Source organism: Pleurodeles waltl, chromosome 8 (assembly GCF_031143425.1).
Source record: "Pleurodeles waltl isolate 20211129_DDA chromosome 8, aPleWal1.hap1.20221129, whole genome shotgun sequence".
Classification (NCBI taxonomy): domain Eukaryota; kingdom Metazoa; phylum Chordata; class Amphibia; order Caudata; family Salamandridae; genus Pleurodeles; species Pleurodeles waltl.
This window is the reverse complement of record NC_090447.1, coordinates 1,538,903,318-1,538,926,335: the sequence shown is the minus strand read 5'-3', so window position 1 is coordinate 1,538,926,335 and position 23,018 is coordinate 1,538,903,318. Positions and strand designations below refer to the sequence as shown.

At 46.9% G+C, this 23,018-nt stretch overlaps 1 protein-coding gene across 1 annotated transcript in view; it reads left to right on the top strand.

Annotated features, from left to right (window-relative positions):
• Nucleotides 1-23,018, top strand: part of PLA1A (phospholipase A1 member A) — a 202,813-nt gene that overhangs the window by 154,070 nt on the left and 25,725 nt on the right. Inside the window, exons 6-8 of the mRNA XM_069202990.1 lie at nt 11,819-11,905; nt 14,347-14,514; nt 19,564-19,653. Of these exons, the coding sequence (XP_069059091.1) occupies nt 11,819-11,905; nt 14,347-14,514; nt 19,564-19,653 (345 nt within the window). The remainder of the gene's footprint in view (nt 1-11,818; nt 11,906-14,346; nt 14,515-19,563; nt 19,654-23,018) is intronic.

Genomic DNA, 23,018 nt, shown 5'->3' with positions numbered 1-23,018 from the left:
CCTCAGTGGTTATGCTCTCTCATTTCTTTCCAAATTGTCACTAACAAGCTAGTGACCAATTTCACCAATTTACATTGGCATACTGGAACACCCTTATAATTCCCTAGTATATGGTACTGAGGTACCCAGGGTATTGGGGTTCCAGGAGATCCCTATGGGCTGCAGCATTTCTTTTGCCACCCATAGGGAGCTCTGACAATTATTACACAGGCCTGCAACTGCAGCCTGAGTGAAATAACGTCCACGTTATTTCACAGCCATTTACCACTGCACTTAAGAAACTTATAAGTCACCTATATGTCTAACCTTTACCTGGTAAAGGTTAGGTGCAAAGTTACTTAGTGTGTGGGCACCCTGGCACTAGCCAGGGTGCCCCCACATTGTTCAGGGCAAATTTCCCGGACTTTGTGAGTGCGGGGACACCATTACACGCGTGCACTACACATAGGTCAATACCTATGTGTAGCTTCACAATGGTAACTCCGAATATGGCCATGTAACATGTCTATGATCATGGAATTGCCCCCTCTATGCCATCCTGGCATTGTTGGCACAATCCCATGATCCCACGGGTCTGTAGCTCAGACCCGGGTACTGCCAAACTGCCTTTCCCGGGGTTTCACTGCAGCTGCTGCTGCTGCCAACCACTCAGACAGGTTTATGCCCTCCTGGGGTCCAGCCAGGCTTGGCCCAGGATGGCAGAACAAAGGACTTCCTCAGAGAGAGGGTGTTACACCCTCTCCCTTTGGAAAAAGGTGTTAAGGCTGGGGAGGAGTAGCCTCCCCCAGCCTCTGGAAATGCTTTCATGGGCACAGATGGTGCCCATTTCTGCATAAGCCAGTCTACACCGGTTCAGGGACCCCTCAGCCCTGCTCTGGCACGAAACTGGACAAAGGAAAGGGGAGTGACCACTCCCCTGACCTGCACCTCCCCTGGGAGGTGCCCAGAGCTCCTCCAGTGTGCTCCAGACCTCTGCCATCTTGGAAACAGAGATGCTGCTGGCACACTGGACTGCTCTGAGTGGCCAGGGCCAGCAGGTGACGTCAGAGACTCCTTCTGATAGGCTCCTTCAGGTGTTGCTAGCCTATCTTCTCTCCTAAGTAGCCAAACCCTCTTTTCTGGCTATTTAGGGTCTCTGCTTTGGGGATTTCCTTAGATAACGAATGCAAGAGCTCATCAGAGTTCCTCTGCATCTCTCTCTTCACCTTCTGCCAAGGAATCGACTGCTGACCGTGCTGGAAGCCTGCAAAACTGCAACAAAGTAGCGAAGACGATTACTGCAACTCTGTAACGCGGATCCTGCCGCCTTCTCGACTGTTTTCCTGGTGGTGCATGCTGTGGGGGTAGTCTGCCTCCTCTCTGCACTAGAAGCTCCAAAGAAATCTCCTGTGGGTCGACGGAATCTTCCCCCTGCTACCGCAGGCACCAAAGAACTGCATCACTGGTCCCCTGGGTCTCCTCTCAGCACGACGAGCGAGGTCCCTTGAATCCAGCAACTCTGTCCAAGTGACTCCCACAGTCCAGTGACTCTTCAGTCCAAGTTTGGTGGAGGTAAGTCCTTGCCTCCCCACGCCAGACTGCATTGCTGGGAACCGCGACTTTTGACTCTACTCCGGCCTCTGTGCACTTCCGGCGGAAATCCTTTGTGCACAGCCAAGCCTGGGTCCACAGCACTCTAACCTGCATTGCACGACCTCCTGAGTTGTCCTCCGGCGGCGTGGGACTCCTTTGTGCAACTTCGGGTGAGCACTGTTTCACTCCTCTTTGTAGTGCCTGTTCTGGCACTTCTGCGGGTGCTGCCTGCTTCTGAGAGGGATCCTTGTCTTGCTGGGCGCCCCCTCTGTCCCCTGACGCAATTGGCGACATCCTGGTCCCTCCTGGGCCACAGCAGCATCCAAAAACCCTAACTGCACGACTTGCAGCTAGCAAGGCTTGTTTGCGGTCTTTCTTCAGGAAAATACTTCTGTACGACTCTCCACGGCGTGGGGCATCCATCCTCCAAAGGGGAAGTTTCTAGCCCTTGTCGTTCCTGCAGAATCCTCAGATTCTACTGTCCAGTAGCAGCTTCTTTGCACCCACAGCTGGCATTTCCTGGGCATCTGCCCACTCTCGACTTGGTCGTGACTTTTGGACTTGGTCCCCTTGTTCCACAGGTACCCTCGCCTGGAAATCCATTGTTGTTGCATTGATGGTTTTGGTCTTTCCTGCAGAATTCCCCTATCACGACTTCTGTGCTCTTTGGGGAACTTTAGTGCACTTTGCACTCACTTTTCAGGGTCTTGGGGTGGGCTATTTTTATAACCCTAACTGTTTTCTTACAGTCCCAGCGACCCTCTACAAGGTCACATAGGTTTGGGGTCCATTCGTAGTTCGCATTCCACTTTTGGAGTATATGGTTTGCGTTGCCTCTATCCCTATGTGTCCCCATTGCATCCTATTGTAACTATACATTGCTTGCACTGTTTTCTAATACTATACTGCATATTTTTGGTATTGTGTACATATATCTTGTGTATATTTGCTATCCTCATACTGAGGGTACTCACTGAGATACTTTTGGCATATTGTCATAAAAATAAAGTACCTTTATTTTTAGTATATCTGTGTATTGTGTTTTCTTATGATATTGTGCATATGACACTAGTGGTACTGTAGGAGCTTCACTCGTCTCCTAGTTCAGCCTAAGCTGCTCTTCTAAGCTACCATTATCTATCAGCCTAAGCTGCTAGACACCCTATACACTAATAAGGGATACCTGGGCCTGGTGCAAGGTGTAAGTACCCCTTGGTACTCACTACAAGCCAGTCTAGCCTCCTACATTGGTTGTGCAGCGGTGGGATAAGTACTTGCAACTACTTACCACTTTTGTCATTGTACTTTTCATAAGAGAAAAATATACAAAACAAGTTCAGTGTATGTACACCTAACCAAAAAGCTTTGCTTTTCTTCTCTCACTTCTTTTAAAAGTGCTGAAAAGTACCTCTAAACTTTCTAAAAAGTTATTTAAAAGTTTTTAAAGTTTTTTTCCTGTTCTTTAAAAAGTTCTAAAAAACATTTTTTTCTCACTTTTTCTATCACTTAAACACTTTCTAAAATGTCTGGCACAGGCCAAACTGTTGATCTGTCCAAACTTGCTTATGATCACCTTAGCTGGAAAGGAGCAAGGAGTCTCTGCATAGAAAGAGGTTTAAGTGTAGGGAAGAATCCCCCTAGAGAACTGTTGGTTAACATGCTTGTAGAACAGGATAAGGCCAGATGTGCCCCTTCTGTTGAAAAAGTAGCTAATGGTCCCCAATCTGACCCTGGGACACCCTCTAGAAAAAGATTCAGAAAAGAAACTTCCTATCCTGCCCATTATCGGACAACCTAGCATAGCTGGTACTGATGTAGAGTCACACCATACCAATAGTTTTGTCTCACATCATAGCAAGAGTATTCCTTCCCATCATAGTAGAAGTGATGCTTCGGTTAACCAAGCTGTTAGGATGCCTTCTGTTAGGGACAGGTCTCCTTCTGTTCATTCTCACCATACTTCTGTTTCAAGGCATGTCCCACCCACCCACCCTGATGACAGAGTGTTAGAAAGGGAGCTCAATAGATTGAGAGTGGAACAAACCAGACTGAAGCTCAAGAAGCAACAGCTGGATTTGGATAGACAGTCCTTAGAAGTAGAAAGAGAAAGACAGAAATTGGGTTTAGAAACCCATGGTGGCAGCAGCAGTATTCCCCATAGTCATTCCTTCTAGGAATCTGCACAAGATAGTTCCCCCTTATAAGGAGGGGGATGACATTAACAAGTGGTTTGCTGCACTTGAGAGGGCCTGTGTTGTACAGGATGTCCCTCAAAGGCAGTGGGCTGCTATCCTATGGCTATCATTTAGTGGAAAGGGTAGGGATAGGCTCCTTACTGTGAAAGAAAGTGAAGCCAATGATTTCAAAGTTCATAAGAATGCACTCCTAGATGGTTATGGCTTAACCACTGAACAGTACAGGATGAAGTTCAGAGAAACCAAAAAGGAGTCTTCACAAGACTGGGTAGACTTTGTTGACGATTCAGTGAAGGCCTTGGAGGGGTGGTTACATGGCAGTAAAGTTACTGATTATGAAAGCCTGTATAACTTAATCTTGAGAGAGCATATACTTAATAACTGTGTGTCTGATTTGTTGCACCAGTACCTGGTGGACTCTGATCTGACCTCTCCCCAAGAATTGGGAAAGAAGGCAGACAAATGGGTCAGAACAAGGGTGAACAGAAAAGTTCATACAGGGGGTGACAAAGATGGCAACAAGAAGAAGGATGGTAAGTCTTCTGACAAGGGTGGGGACAAATCTAAAAATGAGTCTTCATCAGGCCCACAAAAACACTCTGGTGGGGGTGGTGGGTCCAAATCCCCTTCAAATCAAAACAAAGAAAAGAAACCATGGTGCTATTTATGTAAAATAAAAGGCCATTGGACAACAGATCCCAGTTGTGCAAAGAAAAGCACCAAGCCTCCTACCACTACAACCCCTGCTGCTACACCTAGTGCCCCTAGTAATAGCAGTGGTGGTGGGAGCAAACCTGCTAATAGCCAATCCAAGGGAGTGGCTGGGCTCACTTTTGGTAACTTAGTTGGGGTTGGTCTTGTTAGGGAGACCACAGAGGCTGTGTTAGTCTCTGAGGGGGCTATTGATTTAGCCACCTTAGTTGCTTGTTCCCTTAACATGGATAAGTACAAGCAACTACCCCTAATAAATGGTGTTGAGGTTCAGGCCTAAAGGGACACAGGTGCCAGTGTTACAATGGTAATAGAGAAACTGGTCCACCCTGAACAACACCTACTTGGTAACCAGTACCAAGTAACCGATGCTCACAACAACACACTTAGCCACCCCATGGCTGTTGTAAATCTCAACTGGGGGGGGGGGTTACTGGTCCAAAGAAAGTTGTGGTTGCCTCAGATTTACCTGTAGATTGTCTATTAGGGAATGATTTAGAGACATCAGCTTGGTCAGATGTCGAGTTGGAGGCCCATGCAGCAATGCTGGGCATCCCAGGGCATATTGTTGCTTTAACCAGGGCTCAGGCCAAAAAGCAAAAAGGACAGGATGACTTGGATCCTGGAAGAATGGACCAAGTGCTCCCTAAAGCTAGGGCTAGTAGAAGTAAAGCACTACCTACTATCCCTCCCTCTACAGTGGATTCTACTTCTGAGGAAGAAGAATTTCCACCCTGTGCAGAACCTACACCAGAGGAGCTGGAAGCAGACACTGCTGAGCTTTTGGGTGAAGGGGGGCCTGCCAGGGAGGAGCTGAGTGTGGCACAGCATACCTGTCCCACACTAGAGGGTCTAAGACAGCAAGCTGTCAAACAAGCAAATGGGGATGTCAGTGACTCTCACAGAGTTCACTGGGAGGACAATCTTCTGTACACTGAAGCAAGGGATCCAAAACCTGGAGCTGCCAGGAGATTGGTGATTCCTCAGGAGTACAGAAAGTTCCTCCTAACTCTAGCCCACGACATTCCCTTAGCTGAACATTTGGGGCAAATGAAAACTTGGGACAGGCTTGTTCCCTTGTTTCATTGGCCTAGAATGTCTGAGGACACAAAGGAATTTTGTAAGTCCTATGAAACCTGTCAAGCCAGTGGCAAGACAGGTGGCACTCCAAAGGCACCCCTTATCCCACTGCTTGTGGTTGGGGTTCCCTTTGAAAGGGTAGGGGTTGACATAGTTGGCCCCCTTGACCCTCCTACTGCTTCAGGCAATAGGTTTATCTTGGTGGTAGTGGACCATGCCACCAGATATCCTGAAGCAATTCCTCTAAGGACCACTACAGCTCCTGCAGTGGCAAAGGCCCTCCTGGGAATCTTTTCCAGGGTGGGCTTCCCAAAAGAGGTGGTATCAGACAGGGGAAGCAATTTCATGTCTGCTTACTTAAAGGCCATGTGGAAGGAGTGTGGTGTTACATACAAGTTCACTACACCCTATCATCCACAAACAAATGGACTGGTGGAGAGATTCAACAAAACTCTCAAAGGAATGATTATGGGACTCCCTGAAAAACTCCGCAGGAGATGGGATATCCTTTTACCATGCCTCCTTTTTGCTTACAGGGAGGTACCCCAGAAAGGAGTGGGCTTCAGCCCCTTTGAACTCCGATTTGGACACCCTGTGAGAGGTCCTCTAACACTTGTTAACGAGGGTTGGGAACAACCTTTAAAAGCTCCAAAGCAAGACATAGTGGACTATGTACTTGGCCTCAGATCAAGGATGGCTGAGTACATGAAAAAGGCCAGTAAAAACCTTCAGGCCAGCCAAGAGCTCCAAAAGCAATGGCATGACCAGAAGGCTGTTTTGGTTCAGTACCAACCAGGGCAGAAAGTGTGGGTCTTGGAGCCTGTGGCCCCAAGAGCACTCCAAGATAAATATAGTGGACCCCACATAATTGTTGAGAAAAAGGGTGAAGTCACCTACATAGTTGACTTAGGCACTGCCAGGAGTCCCCTTAGGGTGCTCCATGTCAATCGCCTGAAACCCTACTATGACAGGGCTGATCTCACCCTGCTCATGGCAACAGATGAGGGACAGGAAGAAGAAAGTGACCCTCTCCCTGATCTCTTCTCTTCCACGGAACAAGATGCTCTAGTGGAAGGTGTAGTTTTGGCAGATTGTCTTACTGCTGAGCAGAAAGACCACTGCATAAATCTCCTGGGTCAGTTTTCTGAACTCTTCTCTACTGTGCCAGGTACCACTTCTTGGTGTGAGCACACTATAGATACTGGAGACAGCTTGCCTGTCAAAAGTAAGATCTATAGGCAGCCTGACCATGTCAGAGACTGCATAAAGCAAGAGGTGCAGAAAATGCTTGAACTGGGAGTGGTTGAGCACTCTGAAAGTCCATGGGCTTCTCCTGTGGTACGTGTACCAAAACCTCATTCCAAGGATGGAAAGAAGGAAATGCGGTTTTGTGCTGACTACAGAGGTCTCAACCAGGTAACCAAAACTGATGCTCACCCTATACCCAGGGCAGATGAGCTCATAGATACACTGGCATCTGCCAAGTATCTAAGCACTTTTGACTTGACTGCAGGGTATTGGCAGATCAAATTATCAGAAGATGCAAAAGCAAAAACTGCATTTTCAACCATAGGAGGCCATTACCAATTCACAGTAATGCCTTTTGGGTTGAAAAATGCACCTGCCACTTTTCAGAGGTTGGTGAACACAGTCCTGCAAGGGCTGGAAGCTTTTAGTGCAGCATATCTGGACGATATAGCTGTCTTTAGCTCCAGCTGGGATGATCACCTGGTCCACCTATAGAAAGTTTTGGAGGCCCTGCAAAAGGCAGGCCTCACTATCAAGGCTTCAAAGTGCCAGATAGGGCAGGGAAAGGTGGTTTATCTGGGACACCTTGTTGATGGGGAACAGATTGCACCACTTCAGGGGAAAATCCAAACTATTATAGATTGGGTTCCCCCTACTACTCAGACTCAGGTGAGAGCCTTTTTAGGCCTCACTGAGTATTACAGGAGGTTCATAAACAACTATGGCTCCATTGCAGCCCCTCTTAATGACCTCACTTCAAAGAAAATGCCTAAGAAGGTATTGTGGACAGCTAGCTGTCAGAAAGCTTTTGAGGAGCTGAAGCAGACCATGTGCTCTGCACCTGTCCTGAAAAGCCCCTGTTACTCCAAGAAATTCATTGTCCAAACTGATGCATCTGAATTAGGGGTAGGGGCAGTCTTATCACAACTTAATTCTGAGGGTCCGGATCAACCTGTTGCTTTTATCAGCAGGAGGTTGACCCCTAGAGAAAAGCGTTGGTCTGCCATAGAGAGGGAGGCCTTTCCTGTGGTCTGGGCACTGAAGAAGTTGAGGCCATACCTGTTTGGCACTCACTTCATTTTTCAGACAGACCACAAACCTGTACTTTGGCTAAAACAAATGAAAGGTGAAAATCCTAAATTGTTGAGGTGGTCCATATCCCTACAGGGAATGGGCTATACAGTGGAACATAGACCTGGGAGTACCCACTCCAATGCAGATGGATTCTCCAGATATTTCCACTTAGACAATGAAGACCCATCAGGTAATGACTAGTCTTATTGTCCTTCGTTTCGGGGGGGGGGGGGGAGGTTGTGTAGGAAAGTACCATCTTGCCTGGCATCTTACCCCCATTTTTCACTGTATATATGTTGTTTTAGTTGTATGTGTCACTGGGACCCTGCCAGCCAGGGCCCCAGTGCTCATAAGTGTGCCCTGAATGTGTTACCTGTGTTATGACTAACTGTCTCACTGAGGCTCTGCTACCCAGAACCTCAGTGGTTATGCTCTCTCATTTCTTTCCAAATTGTCACTAACAGGATAGTGACCAATTTCACCAATTTACATTGGCATAATGGAACACCCTTATAATTCCCTAGTATATGGTACTGAGGTACCCAGGGTATTGGGGTTCCAGGAGATCCCTATGGGCTGCAGCATTTCTTTTGCCACCCATCGGGAGCTCTGACAATTATTACACAGGACTGCCACTGCAGCCTGAGTGAAATAACGTCCACGTTATCTCACAGCCATTTACCACTGCACTTAAGTAATTTATAAGTCACCTATATGTCTAACCTTTACCTGGTAAAGGTTAGGTGCAAAGTTACTTAGTGTGTGGGCACCCTGGCACTAGCCAGGGTGCCCCCACATTGTTCAGGGCAAATTCCCCGGACTTTGTGAGTGCGGGGACACCATTACACGCGTGCACTACACATAGGTCAATACCTATGTGTAGCTTCACAATGGTAACTCCGAATATGGCCATGTAACATGTCTATGATCATGGAATTGCCCCCTCTATGCCATCCTGGCATTGTTGGCACAATCCCATGATCCCACGGGTCTGTAGCTCAGACCCGGGTAATGCCAAACTGCCTTTCCCGGGGTTTCACTGCAGCTGCTGCTGCTGCCAACCACTCAGACAGGTTTATGCCCTCCTGGGGTCCAGCCAGGCTTGGCCCAGGATGGCAGAACAAAGGACTTCCTCAGAGAGAGGGTGTTACACCCTCTCCCTTTGGAAAAAGGTGTTAAGGCTGGGGAGGAGTAGCCTCCCCCAGCCTATGGAAATGCTTTCATGGGCACAGATGGTGCCCATTTCTGCATAAGCCAGTCTACACCGGTTCAGGGACCCCTCAACCCTGCTCTGGCGCGAAACTGGACCAAGGAAAGGGGAGTGACCACTCCCCTGACCTGTACCTCCCCTGGGAGGTGCCCAGAGCTCCTCCAGTGTGCTCCAGACCTCTGCCATCTTGGAAACAGAGGTGCTGCTGGCACACTGGACTGCTCTGAGTGGCCAGGGCCAGCAGGTGACGTCAGAGACTCCTTCTGATAGGCTCCTTCACGTGTTGCTAGCCTATCTTCTCTCCTAAGTAGCCAAACCCTCTTTTCTGGCTATTTAGGGTCTCTGCTTTGGGGATTTCCTTAGATAACAAATGCAAGAGCTCATCAGAGTTCCTCTGCATCTCTCTCTTCACCTTCTGCCAAGGAATCGACTGCTGACCGCGCTGGAAGCCTGCAAAACTGCAACAAAGTAGCGAAGACGACTATTGCAACTCTGTAACGCTGATCCTGCCGCCTTCTCTACTGTTTTCCTGGTGGTGCATGCTGTGGGGGTAGTCTGCCTCCTCTCTGCACTAGAAGCTCCGAAGAAATCTCCCGTGGGTCGACAGAATCTTCCCCCTGCTACCGCAGGCACCAAAGAACTGCATCACCGGTCCCCTGGGTCTCCTCTCAGCATGACGAGCGAGGTCCCTTGAATCCAGCAACTCTTTCCAAATGACTCCCACAGTCCAGTGACTCTTCAGTCCAAGTTTGGTGGAGGTAAGTCCTTGCCTCCCCACGCCAGACTGCATTGCTGTGAACCGCGACTTTTGCAGCTACTTCGGCATCTGTGCACTTCCAGCGGAAATCCTTTGTGCACAGCCAAGCCTGGGTCCACGGCACTCTAACCTGCATTGCACGACCTCCTGAGTTGTCCTCCGGCGGCGTGGGACTCCTTTGTTCAACTTCGGGTGAGCACCATTTCACTCCTCTTTGTAGTGCCTGTTCTGGCACTTCTGCGGGTGCTGCCTGCTTCTGAGAGGGCTCCTTGTCTTGCTGGGTGCCCCCTCTGTCCCCTGACGCAATTGGCAACATCCTGGTCCCTCCTGGGCTACAGCAGCATCCAAAAACCCTAACCGCACGACTTGCAGCTAGCAAGGCTTGTTTGCGGTCTTTCTTCAGGAAAATACTTCTGCACGACTCTCCATGATGTGGGGCATCCATCCTCCAAAGGAGAAATTTCTAGCCCTTGTCGTTCCTGCAGAATCCTCAGCTTCTACTGTCCAGTAGCAGCTTCTTTGCACCCACAGCTGGCATTTCCTGGGCATCTGCCCACTCTCGACTTGGTCGTGACTTTTGGACTTGGTCCCCTTGTTCCACAGGTATCCTCGTCTGGAAATCCATTGTTGTTGCATTGCTGGTTTTGGTCTTTCCTGCAGAATTCCCCTATCACGACTTCTGTGCTCTTTGGGGAACTTTAGTGCACTTTGCACTCACTTTTCAGGGTCTTGGGGTTGGCTATTTTTCTAACCCTAACTGTTTTCTTACAGTCCCAGTGACCCTCTACAAGGTCACATAGGTTTGGGGTCCATTCGTGGTTCGCATTCCACTTTTGGAGTATATGGTTTGTGTTGCCCCTATCCCTATGTGTCCCCATTGCATCCTATTGTAACTATACATTGCTTGCACTGTTTTCTAATACTATACTGCATATTTTTGGTATTGTGTACATATATCTTGTGTATATTTGCTATCCTCATACTGAGGGTACTCACTGAGATACTTTTGGCATATTGTCATAAAAATAAAGTACCTTTATTTTTAGTACATCTGTGTATTGTGTTTTCTTATGATATTGTGCAAGTGACACTAGTGGTACTGTAGGAGCTTCACTCGTCTCCTAGTTCAGCCTAAGCTGCTCTGCTAAGCTTCCATTTTCTATCAGCCTAAGCTGCTAGACACCGTATACACTAATAAGGGATAACTGGGCCTGGTGCAAGGTGCAAGTACCCCTTGGTACTCACTACAAGCCAGTCCAGCCTCCTACAGAGAGCATAATCACTGTGGTCCTGGTTAGCAGGATCCCAGTGAACACAGTCAATCACACTGACATCAGGCAGAAAAAGGGGGTAACCATGTCAAGAAAGAGGGTACCTTCCTAGAGTAATTTAGTGTTGTTTAGTATCAGTAGTGCTTAAACTACCTGAAAAATGATAATAATTGCAACGCTGTTCCCAACAGTGGGCCCCAAAAGATGTCTTGCTCAGTGTCCCAAAAGATCTTAGGATGCACTGATTTTTGTGTCTTGTTGAGAAGCTTTGGAAAGAGGAATTCTAGTGTGTGTGGGATGGTTTCCCTCAGTAACGCAGAAGTAGTGCTGGGTGGGCTCAGTCATGAACTGTGCAACGATAACTACTGTATGGAGAATGTATAGTTTTAGGAATGTGTTGCAGGTGTCTATTGTGGCAAAGGCCAACCCCCTTCATATAGATTTCAAGGATAAAGTCTATGACTGTGTTGGGTTAAGCGTACATGCAGGCTTGCCAGATGGCTCAAGGTCCAGTGTGCTCATGTGCGTGGACTCGGGAGCCTTCTTGCAAGTTGCAGGATTCTGCTGTACACATCTTGCCTCATGGTGACTCCTCAGGGAGCCACTCTGTTTCTTGGGCCTTTGAGAGGGTGGAAAGATGCAGAATCCATGTTTTTTGTTGAGGGAGTTGGGATTTCATGGATTTTTCTTTCTTTTACAGACTTTGGAATCAGGATTCCAGTGGGACACATTGACTACTACATCAACGGAGGCAAAGACCAGCCCGGCTGTCCATCTCCCCGAAATTGTAAGCGCTCTAGGTGTATATATAATCAGGTGACATGCCCAAGACATGCTCAAGATTTCCTGTTCAGGTATGAGTTTGTAAGTGAAAACATCAACAAGAGCTTATGGTTAGAAGATCTGACCACATACAAATGTTAAAATACTCCTTAAGAAAAAAAGAATTGTTTCATCATTGAAAGTACAATAAAGTAGAAAACTAAATGGCCCCAGGGCATTAACAGTATTGGAGAAGAGTAAAAAAGAAATACAAAAGTACTAGCTAGAAGGAGAAGGTAGAGCATGTATTGTGCTGTTATATGCTGTTATATGCATACTTGAGAAAAGAGCAATAAAACAGCAACTGTTACATGAATGTTACATGAGAAAGACCAATCGTCACACAGTTTCATCAACTGAACCTTCGTCACATGCCCCTACTGAAGCCATCAACATAAGTCAATTATGCATAATTATCAATCAGACTAAATGAACTTAGCATCGAGGGAAGCATCCTTGATGGGATTTCTCTCCACCTCCCTGACAAACTCAGCATCATCCTGGTACCTCCATTTACATCTCTTCCTGTCAGTATCAACGCTGGAATACTTCAAGACTCAGTCGTCTCTCTTCTCTTCAACTGATGCCTCATCAAGTCCTTCAACTCACCATCCTGCATCTGCATCCACAACACTCGTATCATCTAAAATCTGGAAAACACAGTGGGTGTAGACACATGAAGACTAGACCCTGCCTCCTGGAAAACAACAAGTGGATGCTGAAACTCATCTTAAACTTAACTTCTTCAAAATAGAGATCCTAACGTGTGAAGAATAGAAGATCTACCAGCCTACACCCATGGGGCCCAGCAATCCAGTGTACCACCTTCGACGTCAATGGAAGTCCAAAATCTGGGAGTGAACATGGATTCAAGCGTATCCCTGATCCTCCAAGTCACATAAAGACTCCTGCATCAAAGTTTCCCTCAAGCCCCAGGTTGTGACTTCCGTCAACCTTTTTCGTCTTGACTATACGGATGGTCTCTACCTGGGGAGCTCTCAGGAGCATAAGTGGTAGCAAGGTAACTCTTACACCTTCATCCATGTGACCAGATCTTTCCTGCTCTCCTTGTGCTTCACTGGTTTCCACTTCTAGACCAGGTCTGCAAAACTCTCTACTTCACTTACTGGGCCATCTATCATCTACCATCACCAAGGTGCAGCTGCAAAGAGGTTCATAGGAGAGAGCTTTCTACTGTAGACAGATACCCCAATGGACCACCTCTCCATACAAAAAGCTGGAATGTACTTCTTTGTGCAAGCAACAAAACTCTGAAATTGTTCCCCAGCAAAGACGAGAAACAGTTAACACCATCTGGAATTCAAGGAGGCACTGATGACTTTGCTCTTCCCAAGATGACCGCACACCATGCAGACAGAACCCATTTCTATGACTCTGAGGCTTGGATGGTACTGCACTCTGGATCATAGCCACACAAAAGGAAACACGTAATCCTTAGGATGGGAAGAAAGACAACGTATGGCTCCATGGCAACTCTTCTTCCCTACACTTGTTAAAAATGCACCTTCCTGATAGAGCTTCAAATGCCTCCACAGGCTCCTTGAGAAGCACCTGTTAGTCTAATCCCCTATTCATGGTGCAGCTTCTTCAGTACCACCTGATTCTTTGCTTACTGATGCCATGAAACATCCTCCCACCCTCTGTGCCAGGGTTTGTCCTCTAACTTGTAGCCATTGGATGCTCTGCCTGTGCTCTTGCTCTCTATGTGTATGTGTTTACCATTAATGATACCGACCCTTACTCCGTGCGGTTGTAATCTTCTAGTTACATATGTATTGCTAATAAATGCAAAAGCTGAAATATACCACAATCCCTGAAACAAACATGCACTGCATCACATAAGTGCTGTGAAGAAGCTCTTTGGCTACGAAGGCGCTGTACAAAAGTCATGGAAGGTACCTTAATTTGTGTCAAGGATACATGGCCTGAAAGAAATGGAGCAGGGCACACAGTAGAATAAGAAGGCATTCACACGCACCATCCAGTAGGTTTACACTGACAAAAACTCATGCGTCTGACTAGGGGTGGGCGGAATGTTTCATTCTACCCGTCGAATTGGCAGAATTTGGCAGTTTCTTGAGGAGATTTGCTGACCCTTGAGTAGATTTTATACTGAAGCAGCAGCAAAATCAGCTTGAATGGCCGCACACTGTTGTGCACCACATGGTGCCAGACCCGCTGATTTTTCAGCACTGCTCACACAACTGGTACTAAATTGCAGCATGACATGCACATTTCCATCCTTTAGAGAAACTTCACTGAACCTCATGGAATTTTTCTGTAGCTCCCTGGAATTCCATGGAGTGAAACTCTGTGAGATCCACCCACCCCTAATTCTAACCCACATTCACCATGGACTGTATGTTTTATTTCATTTCTCTTCAGTTTACAAGTATTTGATCTGCGACCACATGAGAGCCGTCTCCATCTACATAAGTTCTTTGGAAAGTTCCTGTCCATTGGTGGGGTTTCCATGTTCCAGCTACAAGAACTTCACGGCCGGCGACTGTCTAAACTGCTCTAGTGACCTCATCCAGACCTGCCCCAGAATAGGTATGGAATGGTATGTTTGGGTATATTTTGGTAGGGGACAGTATGGCATGATATGGTAAACTTTTTGATGGCTTTTTGGTATGGCATAGTTTGGCATCTTGTATGGTAGGATATGTATATCATAACATGGCAGACAATGGTAATCCATGGCATAACTTTAAAAGTTTAACAAACGTTTTGAAAGGGAAATGAAAGAGGGAGACTAACCTAGTGTGAAAGTTTTAGGAAGTCCACTGTACATGTCTGTGTTGCTGGGTAACAAACATACCCAAATAAATAGACACAGTCAGCATCTATTAGAGTGCAGATGGACAGTGCTATAGTGGAGAGGAATATGGCTAGGTGATTTTATTTTTCGTTCTGCTGTAAATGAAATTAAATCTCTTTAGTATTTTCGCTTACCACAGATGAAAAAAGGCATAAGGCATTCGGTAATCTCCCAGTGAACTACAAACCACTGGAAGATTACCTGCCAGCCTATCCCTTCAGTCACAGAAGAGTCCATGACAGGATGGCTGGGCAGGGATAGGGCAAAAGTCAGAATAGTCTAACTAGGGAGTCCCATTCTGATTGGCTGATAGCAGGCAATCAGGATTGTTGTAAGAGTATAAATCAACAGCCTCCTTCAGCAATTCTGATTGGTCCGAACTGGTCTCTGTAGTTACACCCTTCTGATTTGCAGATGGCTGTTCATTCCCAAATACAATTGGTAGCTTGGACATCAGAAAAAGTTCAGGTTGACACGGCTCCTCAACCACCAGCGAAAGCTCAAGGATCAATTATGATATTGCTGTGGGCTGGGCCCAGAGAGCCATGTGCTTGCTTGGTAACACGACTGTGCCCTTTCGGCAGGAAGGCATCACTCCCTTCACATAAGAATCAATCCCACATTGACAGAGTCAGCGTCAGCTGAAGCAGGCCTGAACTCAGAATCTCTTCTCTTTGGAGATCCCATTGCTAAGGATTTGGGAAAGTGTTAAATACTTTGCATCTGTTGAGAAAGCCCACCTCTCCTTGCAACACGTTTTTCAACCTGTTGTTTCTGGAGGATATGGATGAGACAAGGGGCACTCATCAGCCTTATCCTTCTTTCAAAGCTCCTTGAAGGTAAATGTGTCATGGACAAGGGGTGGGTGCTATGACAGCTCCAGAGAAGGCAGCATTAGTCCATCCTGCGTTCGAGGTGGGCATGCTAGTGGTGCCAGGTGAGGAGGCTGAGGTCCTGCAAGCTTCAATGCCAACATAGGGTTTACAGGTAACCATCATGCCTGTGGCTTGTAACCCGAGATGGGGATAAAGAGTGCATTGGTATCTGCACGCTTAGCACGTGCTAATGCAAGATGCTCGAGCTGGGGTGGATTCAGTTACTCCACTTCCAGTTTTATGGAACTCCCTTTCTTTTTTTTCAGTCCGGACCTCTGAATTGTTCTCTACGAGAGCAATGCCATATTGACAAAGAAGTTCATGAATCGCTGCAGGAACTATGCTCTACTACTAAACTAGTGGCAAAGCCCTCACTTCGTGTAACAATATATGTAAGTCTCCCCTAAGGAAGGCCCAAGGAGTCCTAAGGCAGGGGACTGTGTATTATTAAGTAAGACATATAATTTTAATGTGTCCTAATAGCAAAACATCCAAATTGTTGTTTTTGCTGTGAGAAATTAGTAGCCCCATTGGCTAAAACAGAGTCACCTTCTGACCTCTCAGCCCGGCTAAGTTCTGAATGGGACTACTAAAACGGGTACTCCAAGGGATCGAAGTAATTGTGGCACTGAGGCTGACTTGATGCCCAAGTCGAATTTAATGTGAATATTTCACTCTGTTGTCCAGTGGCTTCACACAGCTGTTGGCCAAGAGACAGCCTTCTGTCCTCCTGGGGAGCAGGGTGCATGACACCCAGGCTCAGGAGTATTTGAGACTGCTACAGGGAGAGGTGTCACCTCCTTATCGCAGGAAACCACTGCAGGGTGGGCTTCAAACACAAAGCAACCTTTGGTGGGCAAATGGTGACCACACTCTTGAAGGGTCCCCTTCGTTGAGGTAGAAGAGCTGGAAACAGAGCGGGGAGACCAGCGCCCAAACCGGTTTTCGCTTGGGCGTGTAACCCACAGGTAGCCACACTTCTAGGGTGGACTACCAAGCTCTTAACATCTGAGGACAGGCTCATCCATCTTGGAAGTGGGCAGAATTGTGCACCCTGGGATTGCTAGATGCCACATACAGCCAGAAGTCATCACAGGGTGGAAGGGATCCTGGTAGCCCACTGGATAGTGACTGCAACATTCCCCATGGCACTTTCTGGACATAAATATTGCACTTCTGGCCCCATGAAGCTCAGATCATGACAGAACTGGAGAAAGGCCCAAAGGAGAACTGTCCTGCTGAACGCTGGACCCGGCAAGAGAGGCTGCACCTGCCGCACCTTGGGCTAGCACAGAGAGGAGTGTGCCTGTGGCTCCTGGCTTGGGGAAACGTTGCTCCTGAGCTCCAGACCAAATAAGTGACTCCAAGGGTCAGTCAACTGACCCCCCGGAACCAGCACCAGGGCCATCAAAGCTCAAGATGCCCATTCCGGCAAGTCAGTAGCCACTTGCTCAATATCGTCACTGACTGCCGCTGGGTGACGCAAGAAACCAGTCCTTAATGATCAAGTGTTTCAACCAAGTCTGCTCGACCTGGGAGTGTCACCCGAGTCTAGATTGGTTACCCAAGAGAGACACTAGCCTTCACCAAAGCATTCCGACCCAAGACAGTTTTGCGAGTGTATTACATGGTAGGTCTCTCTACCATAGAATTCACCACGATCCTCACATATGCCTTTCTGCCATTCATGATGATCTCTTGCATCCCAGACGAGGAGGCAGATGGTGCATCTGGTGCTGATGACTCTGAATTGAAAAGCTGGATCCTGCTTCTTCCGAAAATGCCATGGAACTCCGCAGTTATAATTCCTCCCTCTCTGGATCTCCTGATGGTCTCAATGGACCAGTTCCACCCACTAACACTGGCAGGCCAACTATGCCTAACAGCATGGAACTTTTCAGGGGCCGTTGCCAGACGCCAAGAATTTCAGAAAATTCTGTGTTTCACATTTAGCAAGTATGGTTCTGTGGTACCCATAAAAGAAACTCTTCTTCCTGGAAGAGACTGGTATGTTGGTTTGTCGAACAAGATGTGGATCCCATGAAGGCAGATATACAGCTGGTTATAAACATTTATTCCAAGCTAGCTTCACATGGACTGGATTACGGATCAGTAAACAATTTTCAGTTGGCTTTTTCTATGGATTATGCCTCTGTAGCTAGTAAGTCAGTAAGGGAACATCCCTTGGTTTTAAGGATTAGGGGCCAGATGTATCATTATTTTAAATAGGGATTATCTAATTGTGATTCCCTGTGAATCGCAATTAGGTAATCGCTATTCTCATGTGTGAAACTTCATGAGTTTCATTTAGTGTTCCCTAACGGGTTGCAAATCGACCTACACCATTATTATTAATGAGGCAGGTAGCAATTTGCGACCCATTAGGAAACGCAAACATCACAGGAATGGTGGCCTGCTGAGATCCGCAGACGACCATGTCTGTGATTGCTTTTAATAAAGTAATCCTTTTTCTGTAAATGCAGCCCATTTTTCTTGAAGGAAAACAGGATGCGTTTAAAAAAAAGAAAAGTTTAAAGTTTTGTTTTTATTTTTTAAGAGTTTGCGGTCCGTGGGACCACTGCCTGCTCTTAAAAAACGTTTTCGTACCATTCCCACAGGGGACCCCTTCCCATTCGTGAATGTTTCCCACCTACTTGAAGTAGGTGGTAAAATGTGAATGTTTTGCGACTGCGTTTCATCAGAAAACATTCTTGCAAAGCGCTACAATTCGGTAGCAGGAAGAGACGCCTTGATCTCGGCCCTTCCTAATACCAAATTGGTATGTATTCACAATTCCAATGTGTGATTCGGTAACATGTTACCAAATCGTAAATCGAAATTCATACATATCAAAATGCATTTTACCAATGGCAAACGGCCCGATTCTGCGAATCGGGCTGTTTGCAACCTGTAAATGCACGATAGATATGGCCCATGATTGTTAAATCTTCCTGCTTCCAGGTATTCTGTTCCCTGGGCTGTGAGTGTGGAACTGAGGTTTCTTGAGAGATTGCCTGCCGATGATGATATGTCTCAAAAGCAGCTTTCAGCAAAGTTGACAATGCTCTTATGCCTGGCTTCATTTAGATGAGTGTCTGATGTGAAAGCCTTGGACTTAGCAGGCAGAGAATTTTTGCCTGAAGGCATTTCTTTACATACCCCCCAAAAGGACTAATACATATTCAAAATGTATTTCATATCCCAGTTTCTTCTGATGACCCTAAATTGTGTGTGGTTTGTTGTCTCGTGGCCTCAGAAGATGGTACCAGGTATTGCGCTTTGATCGTTTCCTTGTGTTAGGCTTTCCAAATGGGTGAAATTGCTTGTGGCGGAAGCAGGAATCGATGATAGTACCTGTGGGGAGTACTCTGAGAAGCGGCTCTGGATTCCAAATCTTACACTTTGGGTTCTAGGCTGGAGGACGTCATGACGGCAGCGGATTGATCTTCGGATTCAACTTTGACATCATGTTATTTAAAACCCATTGTTGACTTTGCATCATTGGTGTTAAAACAGCTTTGAACAAGCATAATCTGAGCCTCCAGGCCTGACATAGATTTAAATAAATCTTCTAGCTAATGACTCAAAGATTTTCAGTTCTACTGAGGAGGTGAGGATTATCCTACCCGCCTTTGGATAACAAATGTGCATGACCATCATTGGTGGCGAATACTAAGTAATGATTTTGCAATGTTCTCTTACACTATTTGTGATAAAAACTGTCCTGACCTCAGATGTGCCTCTAGCATGTCAAGCACCTTCTGTATTGTGGCAGCACCCCAAAAGGCTGGAAACCCCCAAACTGGCAGGAAGTGGGCCTTGGGGTTGAGGATGCAGCCAGCACATCCCAAGAGAGCTGCAGACCTGAATCTCTGATCACCTGCTTTCTCATTCTCTGCTCTGTAGGAATTATGGAAAGAGGTGGCGTCCCAGTGGGAGAGCTCAGCGGCCAGACGCAGGTGTACCTGATGACCAGAAACACAGCGCCGTACTGCGGTAGGTGGTCATGGAAGGGTGGGGGAGAACGACAGCGCTTCCTGTGTTTAAACTTCTAATGAATGCAAGGACCAATGGAGCACAAAACTCAGAGATGTAATTTATATTCATTAGCACATCATGTATAACAGAGCTTTTCCACTTATTTAAAATTACATAAACAGCTCCACATCCTGTATCTCTGATGAGCCTCTCTAAAAAGAATCACTGACTTGTGTCTCTGAGTACCCTTGTCACACCCTCAGCTGTTCTGTATTGTCAGCTTTCTTGAGTTGCACTGTTGTGCCACCAGCTGAAGCTGGAGTGCTGATCTGCTGTGTGTATCAGCTTCCACTTCTGTTGCTTTTCCTTAACAACTCCATTCACAGTCCAGACTTAGAACAGACTTCCTCTGCCAGAGTGCACAAACTGTACCTCACGCTCAATAATTACTTGAATGCACCCTTTGGGTAAAATCATAACTCACAAATGTGATTTTCAGTTGATTTCCAGTTGGTTGCATTCAGAATACTGGTGCTTGTGTACAGATCTGTAGTTTGCACTCACAGTCTACCCAAATGGTTCAGTGTGTAAAAAGATCTGCCTAAACCTTTCTTGATCGCCCACGTTAAAGGAACTGCTGCTCATGTTCAAAACATTCAGATTTATAGTTCCACTCTCAAAAGTTACCCGAACGGTCTGCTCAGGTAAAAATTGTACCTGAAATGACTCTCAGGTTAGAAAATTACCCAAACAGAAAATGTTTGCTCAAAATTACACGATGTGGTGTAATTATGTTATTCTAATCATTTCATTATGCAAAGTTATCAAAATTAGAATTTCACCCAGGCCTTTTTTTAATGTATCACTTTGCCACTAGTAGAAGGAAAACAAATCACCCACAAAACCCAAGCGACGGGTGGCCATGCATCCTCCCTTTTGAAGCATTAGTCTTTGGGGTCCCCTGGTTCCTCCAGCCCCTACCCCTCCTGGAGAATACTTGTCCATGTCCTTAGCCTTCTGGAATATGCTGCAGTCTTCCTGCAGTCCATTTCATAAATTATCACTACCCCACTGATCGAGCCATTTTGGGGTGTCCTTGGTTCACTTCACTATTACCATTCCTTGGGGCCTCTGCATCCCGCCCGTGATGCCATTTTGCGGATTCAGCACTACTTCCCAAATATGGCAATTAGATGGATGCAACATTCTGTCTAAGGTGTCAAATTTGGGGGAGTCCATCCATTGACTGCTGCAATGGCCCGTTTGGAGAATTTGTATGTTGTACATCTGGGTGGCTGGACTTAGAAGAATTTACGCCAAACCACAATATTTTGGAATGTCAGGTTATTCCAGTCAGCTCCACATACCTCACCGTGGTCCAAAGGTCCTGGGGGAGAGTGCACATGGATGTTCATCCAATGCGCAACTTCCAGCAGTTTACTGCAAAATTCTTCGAAGGTTGAGTACACAAGGCTACCAACAACCAATGGACTTAGTGGGAAAAGCAGTCAACGTGCTCTGGGCGTCTTCTAAGGTCCCAAAGTTCATGAACTTCCACAGAAGTGATAACCCTTGTGTGCTTCAAGAGCGACCAGCCTGGATGAACCGTGGTCCATCTGCAGCGAGCACAGCCCCACCACACGGGCATCACTGGTGTCCTGTTCATTAGACATTCACTCACCTCTGGAGCCTGCCTAGGCATGCCTACACCCCTTCCCTGGAGTACACAGTCCTTCAATCCTTACACCACTGCCCCAAGAGACTGGCAGGCGCTGAATCAAGTGTGTGCATATGGGGTACCTATTGGGTGCCCTGTCCATGCCTCCGGACGGGGGCGCCCTTAAGAGGTGGTGCCCGGTTCAGACCATGACAGTAAGTTTAACACTGCACTCCTCAGTGCAGGTGACCTCTGGCAGGTCACACCTGCACTAGTAAGAACAGATCAGTGAAAGGCAGAGCCGTGGTTTGAAAGTCCCAGACCCACCTCTCCCCGTGCTGTGTTCTTGCTTTTCCCTCATTCTCACTGCTTTCTCCTTGCTTCCCCCCCCCCCCATTTTTTGTGCCATCGGCCTGCTTGTCCCTCGTTTTTCACAACTTTCTCTGGGACCTGCAAGTGCCTGGATACCCTGTTGGGTGATTAGCTGCACTTTACAAATCCTGATTGATTGATTGAAACTGCAGACCTTTCACTTCCACTGGACTCATTTTCAGAGAGAAGCAGAGATCCCTACACTGGCGGGTGAAGCCTGTGACACCCTCCCAGGGGTTTCCGCCCGGGGGTGCACGGACTCCTCCACCCATATATGGTGCACAACCAGCGTACCCACTGATGGGATCTTTGCCCCCGTGCCTATATCTGTCATAAAGCAAGGGTGAAAAGGCAGAGGTATTCCCTCATTTGCTTTGGGCCACAACACATACGAATACGGCAGCAATCTGAGATCACGTCTGTGCATATTTTGTGCCAGCTTCATCCACGATGTGGGCAGCGCATGCATCTACCATCCTTTCTTGAATACCAGGTTCTCAAGGGGCAAAGCATTTTGTGTAATATGGCTCATGGTTCAAAAATGGTTAAGCAGGACTTTCTTCAGGGGTGCTAATGCAGGCCAATTTCATTAGAGTGCATTATACAAAATGATTCCTGATTAAGCATTTACTTTTGTCAATTATGGTGTATTTTAGTGTGTGAAATTCAGTAGTTAGCAGTGTTTATGCATTTAGGCACCTAAAGAATTTCAGAGTGGTGCGTTTTCAGTCTTGCTTCTATTGCAGTGCCATCGCCCCCCCCATTAAACTTATCTATACATTGAATGTTGCCATAATCTAACTCCCCCTCCCCCATGTAGAGCCAGGCCATTGGCTTCCTGCCATTATCCCACACCAAACACCTCATATCTGCTGTTCTGCCATCCCATACTGCCAAGCATGCCTTCCCTCACCCGGCACCCTGCCATCTCTGCTACGTTTAATCAAGGACTTTGTACTATATACATTAGAGAGAAGCTGGCCTCCATTACAGGCCCTTCCGATATCCTACACAGTTGGGTGAGGGGATGTTTGAAAAGTTAAACACCACTTAGACTTGACCAATAAGATTCCAAACCTACATTAATGACTGAAGCAAAAAGAACAGATGATGGACGGAGTGCTGAACAAATCAAACATTCACCCCCAGTCACAAATCTGGGTTTATCCATTGTGGTCTTTACTCACCGTGACACCCCAGTTTGGACCCAGCCATGTGCAAGTCTTGACCCTGCTCCCCATGAGAACAGTCCAGCCCGAACTGCCAGGCCAGGTCCAACATTGTTCAGCATTCCGTCCATCGCATGTTCTTTTTGCATTTGTCTCCCTAAGTGGGAAGGGTAAGCCCAAACATG